The sequence below is a fragment of the Coregonus clupeaformis genome, chromosome 10, assembly GCF_020615455.1.
Source record: "Coregonus clupeaformis isolate EN_2021a chromosome 10, ASM2061545v1, whole genome shotgun sequence".
In the NCBI taxonomy this organism is placed as follows: Eukaryota; Metazoa; Chordata; class Actinopteri; order Salmoniformes; family Salmonidae; genus Coregonus; species Coregonus clupeaformis.
This window is the reverse complement of record NC_059201.1, coordinates 46,562,610-46,574,956: the sequence shown is the minus strand read 5'-3', so window position 1 is coordinate 46,574,956 and position 12,347 is coordinate 46,562,610. Positions and strand designations below refer to the sequence as shown.

The 12,347-nt window shown below is 41.8% G+C and overlaps 1 protein-coding gene and 1 non-coding gene across 12 annotated transcripts in view; both read left to right on the top strand.

Annotated features, from left to right (window-relative positions):
• The window catches only part of LOC121575398 (neurofascin), a 151,480-nt gene that overhangs the window by 131,315 nt on the left and 7,818 nt on the right, over positions 1–12,347 (top strand). For 10 of the 11 annotated variants that reach the window (XM_041888470.2, XM_041888472.2, XM_041888478.2 and 7 more), the window contains 2 exons: positions 1,989–2,120; positions 3,053–3,122. In XM_041888470.2, the coding sequence (XP_041744404.1) occupies positions 1,989–2,120; positions 3,053–3,122 (202 nt within the window). Of the gene's footprint in view, positions 1–1,988; positions 2,121–3,052; positions 3,123–5,179; positions 5,964–12,347 lie in introns of those variants that run through there. The other variant, XM_041888476.1, reaches the window with a different exon arrangement.
• LOC121576089 lies at positions 9,510–9,564 on the top strand. The gene has a single exon (XR_006002441.1). It is a non-coding gene; the product is annotated as a U7 small nuclear RNA (small nuclear RNA).

The window sequence follows — 12,347 nt, the reverse complement described above, 5'->3', positions numbered from 1 at the left end:
TGAAATCCAAATAAAAATCCATTTAAATTACAGGTTGTAATGCAACAAAATAGGAAAAACGCCAAGGGGGATGAATACTTTTGCAAGGCACTGTATATGTACAGTTGAAGTCGGAAGTTTACATACACTTAGGTCGGAGTCATTAAAACTTGTTTTTCAACCACTCCACAAATTTCTTGTTAACAAAGTATAGTTTTGGCATGTCTGTTAGAACATCTACTTTGTGCATGACACAAGTAATCTTCACAACAATTGTTTACAGACAGATTATTTCACTTATAATTCACTGTATCACAATTGCAGTGGGTCAGAAGTTTACATACACTAAGTTGACTGTGCCTTTAAACAGCTTGGAAAATTCCAGAAAATTATGTCATGGTTTAGAAGCTTCTGATAGGCTAATTGACATTATTTGAGTCAATTGAAGGTGTCCCTGTGGATGTATTTCAAGGCCTACCTTCAAACTCAGTGCCTATTTGCTTGACATCATGGGAAAATCAAAAGAAATCAGCCAAGACCTCAGAAAAAACATTGTAGACCTCCACAAGTCTGGTTCATCCTTGGGAGCAATTTCCAAACGCCTGAAGGTACCACGTTCATCTGTACAAACAATAGTACGCAAGTATAAACACCATGGGACCACGCAGCCATCAGACCGCTCAGGAAGGAGACGCGTTCTGTCTCCTAGAGATGAACGTACTTTGGTGCGAAAAGTGCAAATCAATCCCAGAACAACAGCAAAGGACCTTGTGAAGATGCTGGAGGAAACAGGTACAAAAGTATCTATATACACAGTAAAACGAGTCCTATATCGACATAACCTGAAAGGCCGCTCAGCAAGGAAGAAGCCACTGCTCCAAAACCGCCATAAAAAAGCCAGACTACGGTTTGCAACTGAACAAAGATCGTACTTTTTGGAGAAATGTCATCTGGTCTGATGAAACAAAAATAGAACTGTTTGGCCATAATGACCATCGTTATGTTTGGAGGAAAAAGGGGGAAACGCTTGCAAGCCGAAGAACACCATCCCAACCGTGAAGCACGGGGGTGGCAGCATCATGCTGTGGGGGTGCTTTGCAGCAGGAGGGACTGGTGCACTTCACAAAATAGATGGCATCATGAGGAAGGAAAATTATGTGGATATATTGAAGCAACATCTCAAGACATCAGTCAGGAAGTTAAAGCTTGGTCGCAAATGGGTCTTCCAAAGCTGTGGCAAAATGGCTTAAGGACAACAAAGTCAAGGTATTGGAGTGGCCATCACAAAGCCCTGACCTCAATCGTATAGAAAATGTGTGGGCAGAACTGAAAAAGCATGTGCGAGCAAGAAGGCCTACAAACCTGGCTCATTTACACCAGCTCTGTCAGGAGGAATGGGCCAAGATTCACCCAACTTATTGTGGAAAGCTTGTGGAAGGCTACCTGAAACTTTTGACCCAAGTTAAACAATTTAAAGGCAATGCTACCAAATACGAATTGAGTGTATGTAAACTTCTGACCCACTTAGGAATGTGATGAAAGAAATAAAAGCTGAAATAAATCATTCTCTCTACTATTATTCTGACATTTAACATTCTTAAAATAAATTGGTGATCCTAACTGACCTAAGACAGGGAATTTTTACTAGGATTAAATGTCAGGAATTGTGAAAAACTGAGTTGAAATGTATTTGGCTAAGGTGTATGTAAACTTCCGACTTCAACTGTATATATATACCTTTACTGGGATTCCATCCAGAGTAATAGCTCTGTGTTGAGGGAATAATGGAATATTGTGATGATAGTTTTGGGTTGTCATACTTTGTGTGGTTGCTGTATCTTGATTTGAAAAGTCTTGTATGAGGACAGATTGTCGGACGTATTGCCAGTGACTCATCTGGGGCACAACAGACTCTTATTATTTTTCTCCCTCTCTCTGTGTGTCTCATCTCTCCCTCCTGTGTGCGTGTGCGTGTGTATATGTGTGTCAATGTGTTTGCCTGCTGACAGCCTACAGTAAAGACCAGGTGGACATTGCTACCCAGGGCTGGTTCATCGGGCTGATGTGTGCCATTGCTCTCATCATCCTCATCCTCCTCATCGTCTGCTTCATCAAGAGGAGTCGCGGAGGCAAATACCCAGGTAAGGGTTAACAGAATTGAGGCAAATACCCAGGTAAGAGTTAACAGAAGGGAGTTAAATACCCAGGTAAGGGTTAACAGAAGGGAGTTAAATACCCAGGTAAGTATTAACAGAAGTGAGTTAAATACCCAGTTAAGGGTTAACAGAAGGGAGTTAAATACCCAGTTAAGGATTAACAGAAGGGAGTTAAATACCCAGGTAAGAGTTAACAGAAGGGAGTTAAATACCCAGGTAAGGGTTAACAGAAGGGAGTTAAATACCCAGGTAAGGATTAACAGAAGGGAGGTAATTACCCAGGTAAGGGTTAACAGAAGGGAGTTAAATACCCAGGTAAGAGTTAACAGAAGGGAGGCAAATACCCAGGTAAGAGTTAACAGAAGGGAGTTACATACCCAGGTAAGGGTTAACAGAAGGGAGTTAAATACCCAGGTAAGGGTTAACAGAAGGGAGTTAAATACCCAGGTAAGAGTTAACAGAAGGGAGTTAAATACCCAGGTAAGGGTTAACAGAAGGGAGTTAAATACCCAGGTAAGGATTAACAGAAGTGAGTTAAATACCCAGGTAAGGGTTAACAGAAGGGAGTTAAATACCCAGGTAAGGATTAACAGAAGGGAGTTAAATACCCAGGTAAGGGTTAACAGAAGGGAGTTAAATACCCATGTAAGGATTAACAGAAGGGAGTTAAATACCCATGTAAGGGTTAATAGAGAAGTGCTAGTAACACAAGGGAGTTACATACCCAGGTAAGGTAATGATGTGGGGTGGGAGTGGGTCAAGCTCCAATGTAAGATTTTACAGGTCAAACATAAATGTAAACGTAATGGGTTATTCAATTGGGGAGAGCAGCATCCATGTAAATTCCAAGGCCTTGGTGGAGCTTTGAATACATGTTCAGTAATCATGTTTGTCTTTTTGGCTTGATCTCTCTTCAGTGCGAGAAAAAAAAGATCTCCCTCTGGACGCAGTGGATCAGAAAGGAGAGGACGGATCATTTGACTACCAGTAAGGATTTTTCTTGAATACTAATATTTCTCAAAGTTTGTGGAACTATGTTTTATATGGCCCAATGTTCCCCTGGGGGGTTAAATATGTGTTGCACCAATCAGTGAACGATCCATCTATGCAGATGTTCCATTGTAACACTGTGTAGTAATTAGAGCTAGGTATGACTGAATCATGCAGGCTTATATAGAGGGGGATTTAGTAGGCCTTTGTCTGGTTGGTTTACTTATGTATGTGAATACTTGTCATCATGATTATCATGTATGGTGTTCAGGCTTAGGATAATGCGTAGTAGTGTTTATCTGCATGTACTGTATTTAGGACATGGACTCTTAGGTCTTGTAATGCTTGTGGATGTTATGACAGGAGTTAGTACAGTGAGGGAAAAAAGTATTTGATCCCCTGCTGATTTTGTATGTTTGCCCACTGACAAAGACATGATCAGTCTATAATTTTAATGGTAGGTTTATTTGAACAGTGAGAGACAGAATAACAACAAAAAAATCCAGAAAAACGCATGTCAAAAATGTTATGAATTGATTTGCTTTTTAATGAGAGAAATACGTATTTGACCCCCTCTCAATCAGAATGATTTCTGGCTCCCAGGTGTCTTTTAAACAGGTAACGACCTGAGATTAGGAGCACACTCTTAAAGGGAGTGCTCATAATCTCAGCTTGTTACCTGTATAAAAGACACCTGTCCACAGAAGCAATCAATCAATCAGATTCCAAACTCTCCACCATGGCCAAGACCAAAGAGCTCTCCAAGGATGTCAGAGACAAGATTGTAGACCTACACAAGGCTGGAATGGGCTACAAGACCATCGCCAAGCAGCTTGGTGAGAAGGTGACAACAGTTGGTGCGATTATTCGCAAATGGAAGAAACACAAAAAACATCAATCTCCCTCGGCCTGGGGCTCCATGCAAGATCTCACCTCGTGGAGTTGCAATGATCATGAGAACGGTGAGGAATCAGCCCAGAACTACACGGGAGGATCTTGTCAATGATCTCAAGGCAGCTGGGACCATAGTCACCAAGAAAACAATTGGTAACACACTACGCCGTGAAGGACTGAAATCCTGCAGCGCCTGCAAGGTCCCCCTGCTCAAGAAAGCACATATACAGGGCCGTCTGAAGTTTGCCAATGAACATCTGAATGATTCAGAGGAGAACTGGGTGAAAGTGTTGTGGTCAGATGAGACCAAAATCAAGCTCTTTGGTATCAACTCAACTCGCCGTGTTTGGAGGAGGAGGAATGCTGCCTATGACCCCAAGAACACCATCCCCACCGTCAAACATGGAGGTGGAAACATTATGCTTTGGGGGTGTTTTTCTGCTAAGGGGACAGGACAACTTCACCGCATCAAAGGGACGATGGACGGGGCCATGTACCGTCAAATCTTGGGTGAGAACCTCCTTCCCTCAGCCAGGGCATTGAAAATGGGTTGTGGATGGGTATTCCAGCATGACAATGACCCAAAACACATGGCCAAGGCAACAAAGGAGTGGCTCAAGAAGAAGCACATTAAGGTCCTGGAGTGGCCTAGCCAGTCTCCAGACCTTAATCCCATAGAAAATCTGTGGAGGGAGCTGAAGGTTCGAGTTGCCAAATGTCAGCCTCGGAACCTTAATGACTTGGAGAAGATCTGCAAAGAGGAGTGGAACAAAATCCCTCCTGAGATGTGTGCAAACCTGGTGGCCAACTACAAGAAACGTCTGACCTCTGTAATTGCCAACAAGGGTTTTGCCACCAAGTACTAAGTCATGTTTTGCAGAGGGGTCAAATACTTATTTACCTCATTAAAATGCAAAACAATTTATAACATTTTTGACATGCGTTTTTCTGGATTTTTTTGTTGTTATTCTGTCTCTCACTGTTCAAATAAACCTACCATTAAAATTATAGACTGATCATGTCTTTGTCAGTGGGCAAACGTACAAAATCCGCAGGGGATCAAATACCTTTTTCCCTCACTGTATGTGTTAGATCTAGCAATGCATGTGTTCAGTAGTATATATATTTGTTGGTGAGTGATTGTCTTTTGCTCATTCCAGGTCCCACTGATCTGTCTCCACTCATTTTTCTCTGTGGGGAATGAGACACTCTCTGTCCACCTTTTACTGATGAATTAACTCTCTAACTTAACCGTCAAGTCAGCTGTAACACACTCCAACTGATTACTCCCTCTAATCTCCTGGTCCTACTTTATTGAAATAATGCTAAAAACCCATGTCCTTAGTGTACACACTTAAACGTGTAGCGACTGTTTGCCACCTAATTCATAACTAAAGTACATAGAGAAGCATCCATACACAGCCTGTCTGGTGTGTGTTGTTGCGGTGGTAACACACAAAACCTTTGGCCAAGTCAGCATCATTAGTGATGGTTGCTAAAATGGTTTCCAAAGTAGCTATGACCTTTGACCTCTCACATGACCAAAGCTAATTCCTGAGTAGAGATACCTTCTCAGGTGACCCTTATCCACTGTTGCCATGGTGATTATCATATTACCGCTGACAGTGTCTGAAGAACTTTAGAACTTCAGAATGACAGGACGTGCCCCTGTACTCTGCCTCCTGTAACACAACACAACCTGTAACCCAAACCCCTAACTTTTCTTATGAATCTGAAATGGAACATGGCACCTTCATTTACCCAAGCTTTGGGGGCACCTTCTATCTAGACCAGTTACAATGGATTAGGCATGTATATTTAGAATAATTTTAAGAGATTTTATTAGTTCTTCTTTTTGAAAGCATTACGAGCCATAAAATAATATATATATTCACCGGATAGGTGCAGTGAATTGTGTCGTTTTACAGGGTCAGCCATAGTAGTGCGGCGCCCATGGAGCAAATTAGAGTTAAGTGCCTTGCTCAAGGACACATTGACAGATTTTTTGTCTTGACAGCTCGGGTATTCAAACCAGCAACCTTTCAGGTTACAGGCCCAACGCTCTAACCGCTAGGCTGCCTGCCACCCTGCAAGCAGGCATTACAAGCGTTACACCATGAAAAATGTATGAAATCATTTGAACAGTGTTGTTGTAGGTGTTTATTCTACTTGACATCACAGTACTGTGGTCTTAAAATGTTAAGTGTTTTTAAAAGCACTTGGATGTGTAGTGTGATGTTCAAAGGTGACATCAACCATTATCACTTGTGTGTGAGCAGTGCTTTGCTGTAATGTTTATAACAAGTGGCATGTCGACAATGGAAAACCAAAGCAAGTCCCTGCTCTCGTCTCTAATCAATGTCTATTAATATTACCCTCTTTCCTACAGTGAAGGTCATTGCTAAGCTCACACGGTGACACACTCAATAGCACTGGCACTAATCCCTTTGTCTACCTAACTCACACGTTGTCTTGGTGTATGTGTACGTGCATATTTGGGCGTCTGTGCGTGTGTGTCTGTGTGTGAGTCTGTGCGTGTGTGTGTATAAGCGCAAGTGTGTGTGTGTGTGTGTGTGTGTGTGTGAGAAGGGTGAGTGTGTCTGTGTGGCGTGTACGTGTGTGTGTGTGTACTCTCTGGCTCTCATACGCTTGTGTGTCACCTGGAGGATGTCTCCTTCCTCCCTTCCTTCTCTCTCGCTCTCTACTCTCTCTCCTCTCTTCACGTCTCTTCCCTCTCTTCTCCACGCTGAAATGGTCGTCTGTCCCTGACAGGAACGAAAATGAGAAGGAAAACGAGAACAGGTACTTTGGTTTTGGCACGGCATCCTCCTCCCGGCCTGCGCATGTCTGGGGCAGATACTCCCCTCCAGACTGGGGGGCTGCCTGCGGGTTTGGGGGTGAGATTAGGGGAGTTCGGGGTAATAGTGGGGATGCGGAAGTGAGGCAATAACTGTGACCTTAGATCATGGTCTATGACCAACTTCACCCTCCTCCCTTTGCCCTACTGTTTCTGGAGTGGAAGGGGAAAGTGGGAGATGGGTGGTGATGGGTGGGAGATGGGTGGGAGATGGGTGGTGGAGGTACACCAGCCAATTGAGATATCTCAGTTCCCGGGGTGTCAAACATGTGACTAGGGCGCAGCTGAGACCCTCTGGGTAGTGTGAATCCACAGAGGGAAGTGAGAAGAGTGTTGTTTCTACACAGCTAGACCTTCTGGCAAGGCACTTCAGAAATATCTAGCTAAGCTGTAGCTAATTAACAAAAGCTTCTATAATCGGTCCCTGACTCTTTGGGTCTATAGTCTTCTTCCATAAAATTAGGTCAACTTTCCCTTCAAGGCAGGTTAGTGAATAGGACAATCCCACTTCAGGGCTAAACCATGTTATGCGTCACCAGGCTACCTTGGCCTAACCTTAAGGCTAAGATGATCTATTGCCCTGGCTATCCTTGGCCTAACCTTAAGGCTAAGATGATCTATTGCCATGGCTATCCTTGGCCTAACCTTAAGGCCAAGATGATCTATTGCCATGGCTATCCTTGGCCTAACCTTAAAGCTAAGATGATCTATTGCCCTGGCTATCCTTGGCCTAACCTTAAGGCAAAGATAATCTATTGCCCTGGCTATCCTTGGCCTAACCTTAAGGCTAAGATAATCTATTGCCCTGGCTATCCTTGGCCTAACCTTAAGGCTAAGATGATCTATTGCCCTGGCTATCCTTGGCCTAACCTTAAGGCTAAGATAATCTATTGCCCTGGCTATCCTTGGCCTAACCTTAAGGCTAAGATAATCTATTGCCCTGGCTATCCTTGGCCTGGCCATGGCTGTTCCACACCTGCTACCTCACAAGCAGAACAATAGCCATTACAATAGGAAAAATAACTTAAGCCTAGGGCTGTTCTGGACCTGTTCAATACAGGCCTCTGGTGGAGAGTTGTCTTGGCAGGGACCAGATCTATCCATGGGTTGTTCAGGGTTAAGAGCAGCGAGTGTTCAATATGGGGCAAGTGAGGCTAATCATAGCTGTGGTTTAAGCATCACCTCAGGCTCATGATATTCAAGGGAGAAAAGCGTATTAGTGTTCAGGACTCCGCTGAAATGCGCAGACAGTGAGCCAAGGCTCCACACTGTGAAAGCCTCTTCTCATTACCAGTCTGCAGGATATCACAGAGTTAGAAAAGCAGCTTTCTGAATACCACTGGCCTCACTTTAGATCCACAGCTGTAGAGTCACTAATCTCAATATACTCTGAAAGTGTCAATTTAATCAGGCAATACAGTGTCAGGTAAATCCAGGTAATTTGCAGATGAGAGAGAGCTAGAGAGAGAGAATATGCAGGAAGTTCTTAACTTTCCCCAGAGAGCCGTCAAGCGTTTCATGGATCAGGTAAGTGATGTGGTGATCCTGAAACTGATTGTGAACACTGAGAGGTCCTGAACCCTTTGTCTCTGTCGAGGCTTTGATCGTGTTTTCCTACCCTTAAGGTTAATTGCTTTGTTTTTCTTCCAACAGCTGACATTTCAAAATGCAGCAACCACCAGGTGCAGAGGTGAAGGCTGAGGACGGAAATCAATTTGGGTTGAAGTGAGAGGGAGGGAGGGAAGAAGGTGTAGGGTAGAATCTGATGGAGAGAGGGTTTAGGGAGGGATGTTGGAAGGTCTTCCGTTGGAGTTTGACACCCTTGTGGAACCAATTTGGGGAATAAGTAGCAGAGAACCTTTGCAACATGTGACAATAAAGCCTTTGTATGCAGATAAAATATAAACGCGTACAACACTATTTCCTTTCCTATTTCCTTGCTACATGATGACATTCACTGCTGCTCACATCCAATAAACAAATGTTTATTCTGTCCCGTTTCGGTTCATTCGACCTCGGCCTTCAAAAGGATCAAACTGACAGATACACTACAGGTCAAAGGTTGTAGAACACCTACTAATTCAAGGGGTTTTCTTTATTTTTTACTATTTTTTACATTGTAGAATAATAATGAAGACATCAGAACTATGAAATAAAAAATATGTAATCGTAGTAACCCAAAAAGTGTTAAACAAATCAAAATATATTTTATATTTGAGATTCTTCAAAGTAACCACCCTTTACCTTGATGACAGCTTTGCACACTGGCATTCTCTCAACCGGCTTCACCGAGAATTATTAGTCCCTCTAAGCCCAAACCAGATGGCAGCGAACAAGTGCTCAGCACATGTGGGAACTCCTTCAAGACTGTTGGAAAAGCATTCCTCATGAAGCTGGTTGAGAGAATGCCAAGAGTGTGCAAAGCTGTCATCAAGGCAAAGGGTGGCTACTTTTTTAGTTACTACATGATTCCAAATGTGTTATTTCATAGTTTTGATGTCTTCACTATTATTCTACAATGTAGAAAATAGTAAAATAAAGAAAAACCCTTCAATGAGTAGGTGTTCTACTACTTTTGACTGGTACTGTACATGCCAAGTATCGACCATATATTGTGTTCCCCACAGGTTATGGAAAATTTGCTCTTTTAGTGTTTCTCCAGTAGGTTTCCTGAAGGAGAAAGCCTCCACTTCTATGTCAAAGATAATAAAACAAAAACATTCCAGTAAATATTACAGTAATGTCCGCAAAAACACTACAGTAAATTGTACAGTATACAACAGTCTGAAAAAACACTACATTAATTACTATAGTATATACAGTTTTCTTTTACTACACTATTTATACTATAGTTAACTGTTAATACAACAGTATAATACAGTATGCTACATTATACTACAGTAAATACTACAGTATAATACTGTATCTTACATTATAATACAGTAAATACTACAGTATTCACTGTAGTATTTTTGCAGACTATAATATTTTTTCATGTGGGGGAGTACTTTTCGTAATATATTATGTATAAACCCTTTGTATATTATAGGCCTAGTGATTTGACAGTTCTTTCTCTGCATGTGCGTGACTCTATGGCAGCAGTGGCCAACCCTGCTTCTGGAACGCCGCAGTGTGCAAGCTTTCGTTCCAGCCCAGCTTTAACACACTTGATTTAACGTTCTGTGGTGTGTACATTGAAGACCGTGATTGGTTGATTGTTTGAATCAGGGGTGTTAAAGCTGGGCTGGAACAAAAGCCTGCACCTTCTGCAGCTCTTCAGGACGAGGTCTGGCCAGCCCTGGACCATGGTGTATCCATTTTGACTGTCTGTGGCTTGAGACGCCTTCAATAGCCTGCATCTGTCCATTCATCTATCCATAGAGGGCTTTTTTTTTCAGTTGAAGAAGGTTCAAGCCTCACGTAACACCATGGACCAGAGCTAGCCTTGATGCACCTCATGACCAGATAGATAGAGATCCCTTTTTCCTTTGGCTATGTAAAACCTAATTCTAGGGCTTTTTGTTTGGTATCCTATGATTATTGTTGCTTCATCTGTGTTTTTGTTTGTTTGATGTCATAGTAGTAATATGGCACAACTATGTTTGGGCACCCAAATGTTTTTGACCCACTATTAAATATGATTTTAGGACTATATCACTCAGATATATTAGCAATTCAAGATTTCATTTAAGATCTCATTTTCAGTCTGTGTGTTTATTCAGTCTGTGTGTCTGTTCAGTATATTTGTCTGTTCAGTGTGTTTTTAGCCATCTCTGTTTTTTGTTCTTCCTCCCCTTACGTATTTTTCCTTTGTCTTTCTGTTCTGGTTTCTGTTCCCATTGGGCCAAATCAAGTTGTTCCTTCAAAAGGTATGGAAGGAGTAGAAGCCTGTTCTGCACAGTGCACACCACAACCAGAATAACCCTGAAGTAATATGCATTATTTACTTTGAGATCGCTCAGAATTCTTGCATTGGATTTTAATCGATTAATATCTAATCACAACCGGTTGCATTGACTAAACATTGACCATTCTGTTTTCAATTGAATCAAAGTCGTACCTCAAACATATTATTCTCACTAAGGCTTAACCAACTAAAATCCTAATTTCCAAGATATTGTTGATTCCAGTCATGTTGAAGTAAGCGGAGGTGGAAAGTAACAAACTGATGTTGACATTTATGTAATTGATTTCTCTAGTCCAATTGATATGTTAATTGAGCTGGATAATATTAATCTTTATAGAAAAATGCTCAAATAACAAAGATTAAACAGTTTGTTTTGAAAGTAGTTTCAGACACTGCAGCTTATTTCAGTAGAATAAAGTATTCCCAGTTACTTTTTCCACCTTTGCTCCTTTCTTAAAAGATAATCTAATCAGATAATTGAATCATTCTACACCCTCTCATTCTAAAGAGGTTTAAAGTCAAAGAACACTTGGACTTTTATACCTCCTCTAAACCCTCTGGCTCACTAATATTGCTTGAGCGATAAGGTCAACACACGAAAGCTGGGAAACCTGCGACTAGAGCCGAGTTTTTTAAAACGACTTTGCCACTCTGGTAGATTTATTCAATTACACTTAGAGATGTAATCTTCAAGCATTTCACTGCTACTGAGGTGTGGAGATGTCCTCCTAATTTAGCTTTAATACTCCTCTCTTGAGTGAATTTAGAACTATGGACAATAGTTTCGTATTTGCCAGCTGCTATGCTTCTCACCTTATGGTTCGATAAATCTTAGTGAATTTGAGGGTTGTGAACATCTAATAAGTTAATTTCTACATTCTGCTCAGGTCTATTAAAAATCAAGGTTGTCATTGTCCATGCCTGTATAAGGCCAACGTCTATATACGCTATTGTATGTATGACAGTGAGTTCTAACACTCCTGATAAATCCCTCTCTTAGTATATTAATCGATTAAAACATAAAAATCATCTCCCGTGCAGTTATCCAGTTTCTTCTCATCTATTTCACTCTCCCTCTCTCTCTCTCTCTTCTCTGGTCTACTTATCTTCTCTAGACTCTCTCTCACTCTCTCATGTATGATAAGATGGCGGCGCTGAGGAGAGCGCACGTCTTGCCAGTTCCTGCTTGACATAGCTTTTTGTATTGCTTTTTCTGCGTTCACTATTACTTTGTTTGCTCAGAATGTTTGTGCAATATTCCTACGACCGACAAACACTTCTGGATCGTGATCTGAAGCTACACACTTCTCTCTCAGCCTCCCAGATCTGGGATACTACATTCGCTCCTTTGTTCCCCGCACAGCGGACTTACCTGTTGCTCCTGGCTGAGATGATTGAAGGCAAAGCTGGCAACAAAGAAAAGGAAGGGAAGGGGTACTCCTAGCTAGGCTGAAAAGACAGGCTACAAGGCCTCCTCTTCCTACACTCTTAGAGAAAATAGGTGATATCTAGAACCTAAAAGGATTCTTCTGCTGTCCCCATAGGATAACCATTTGAAGAACCC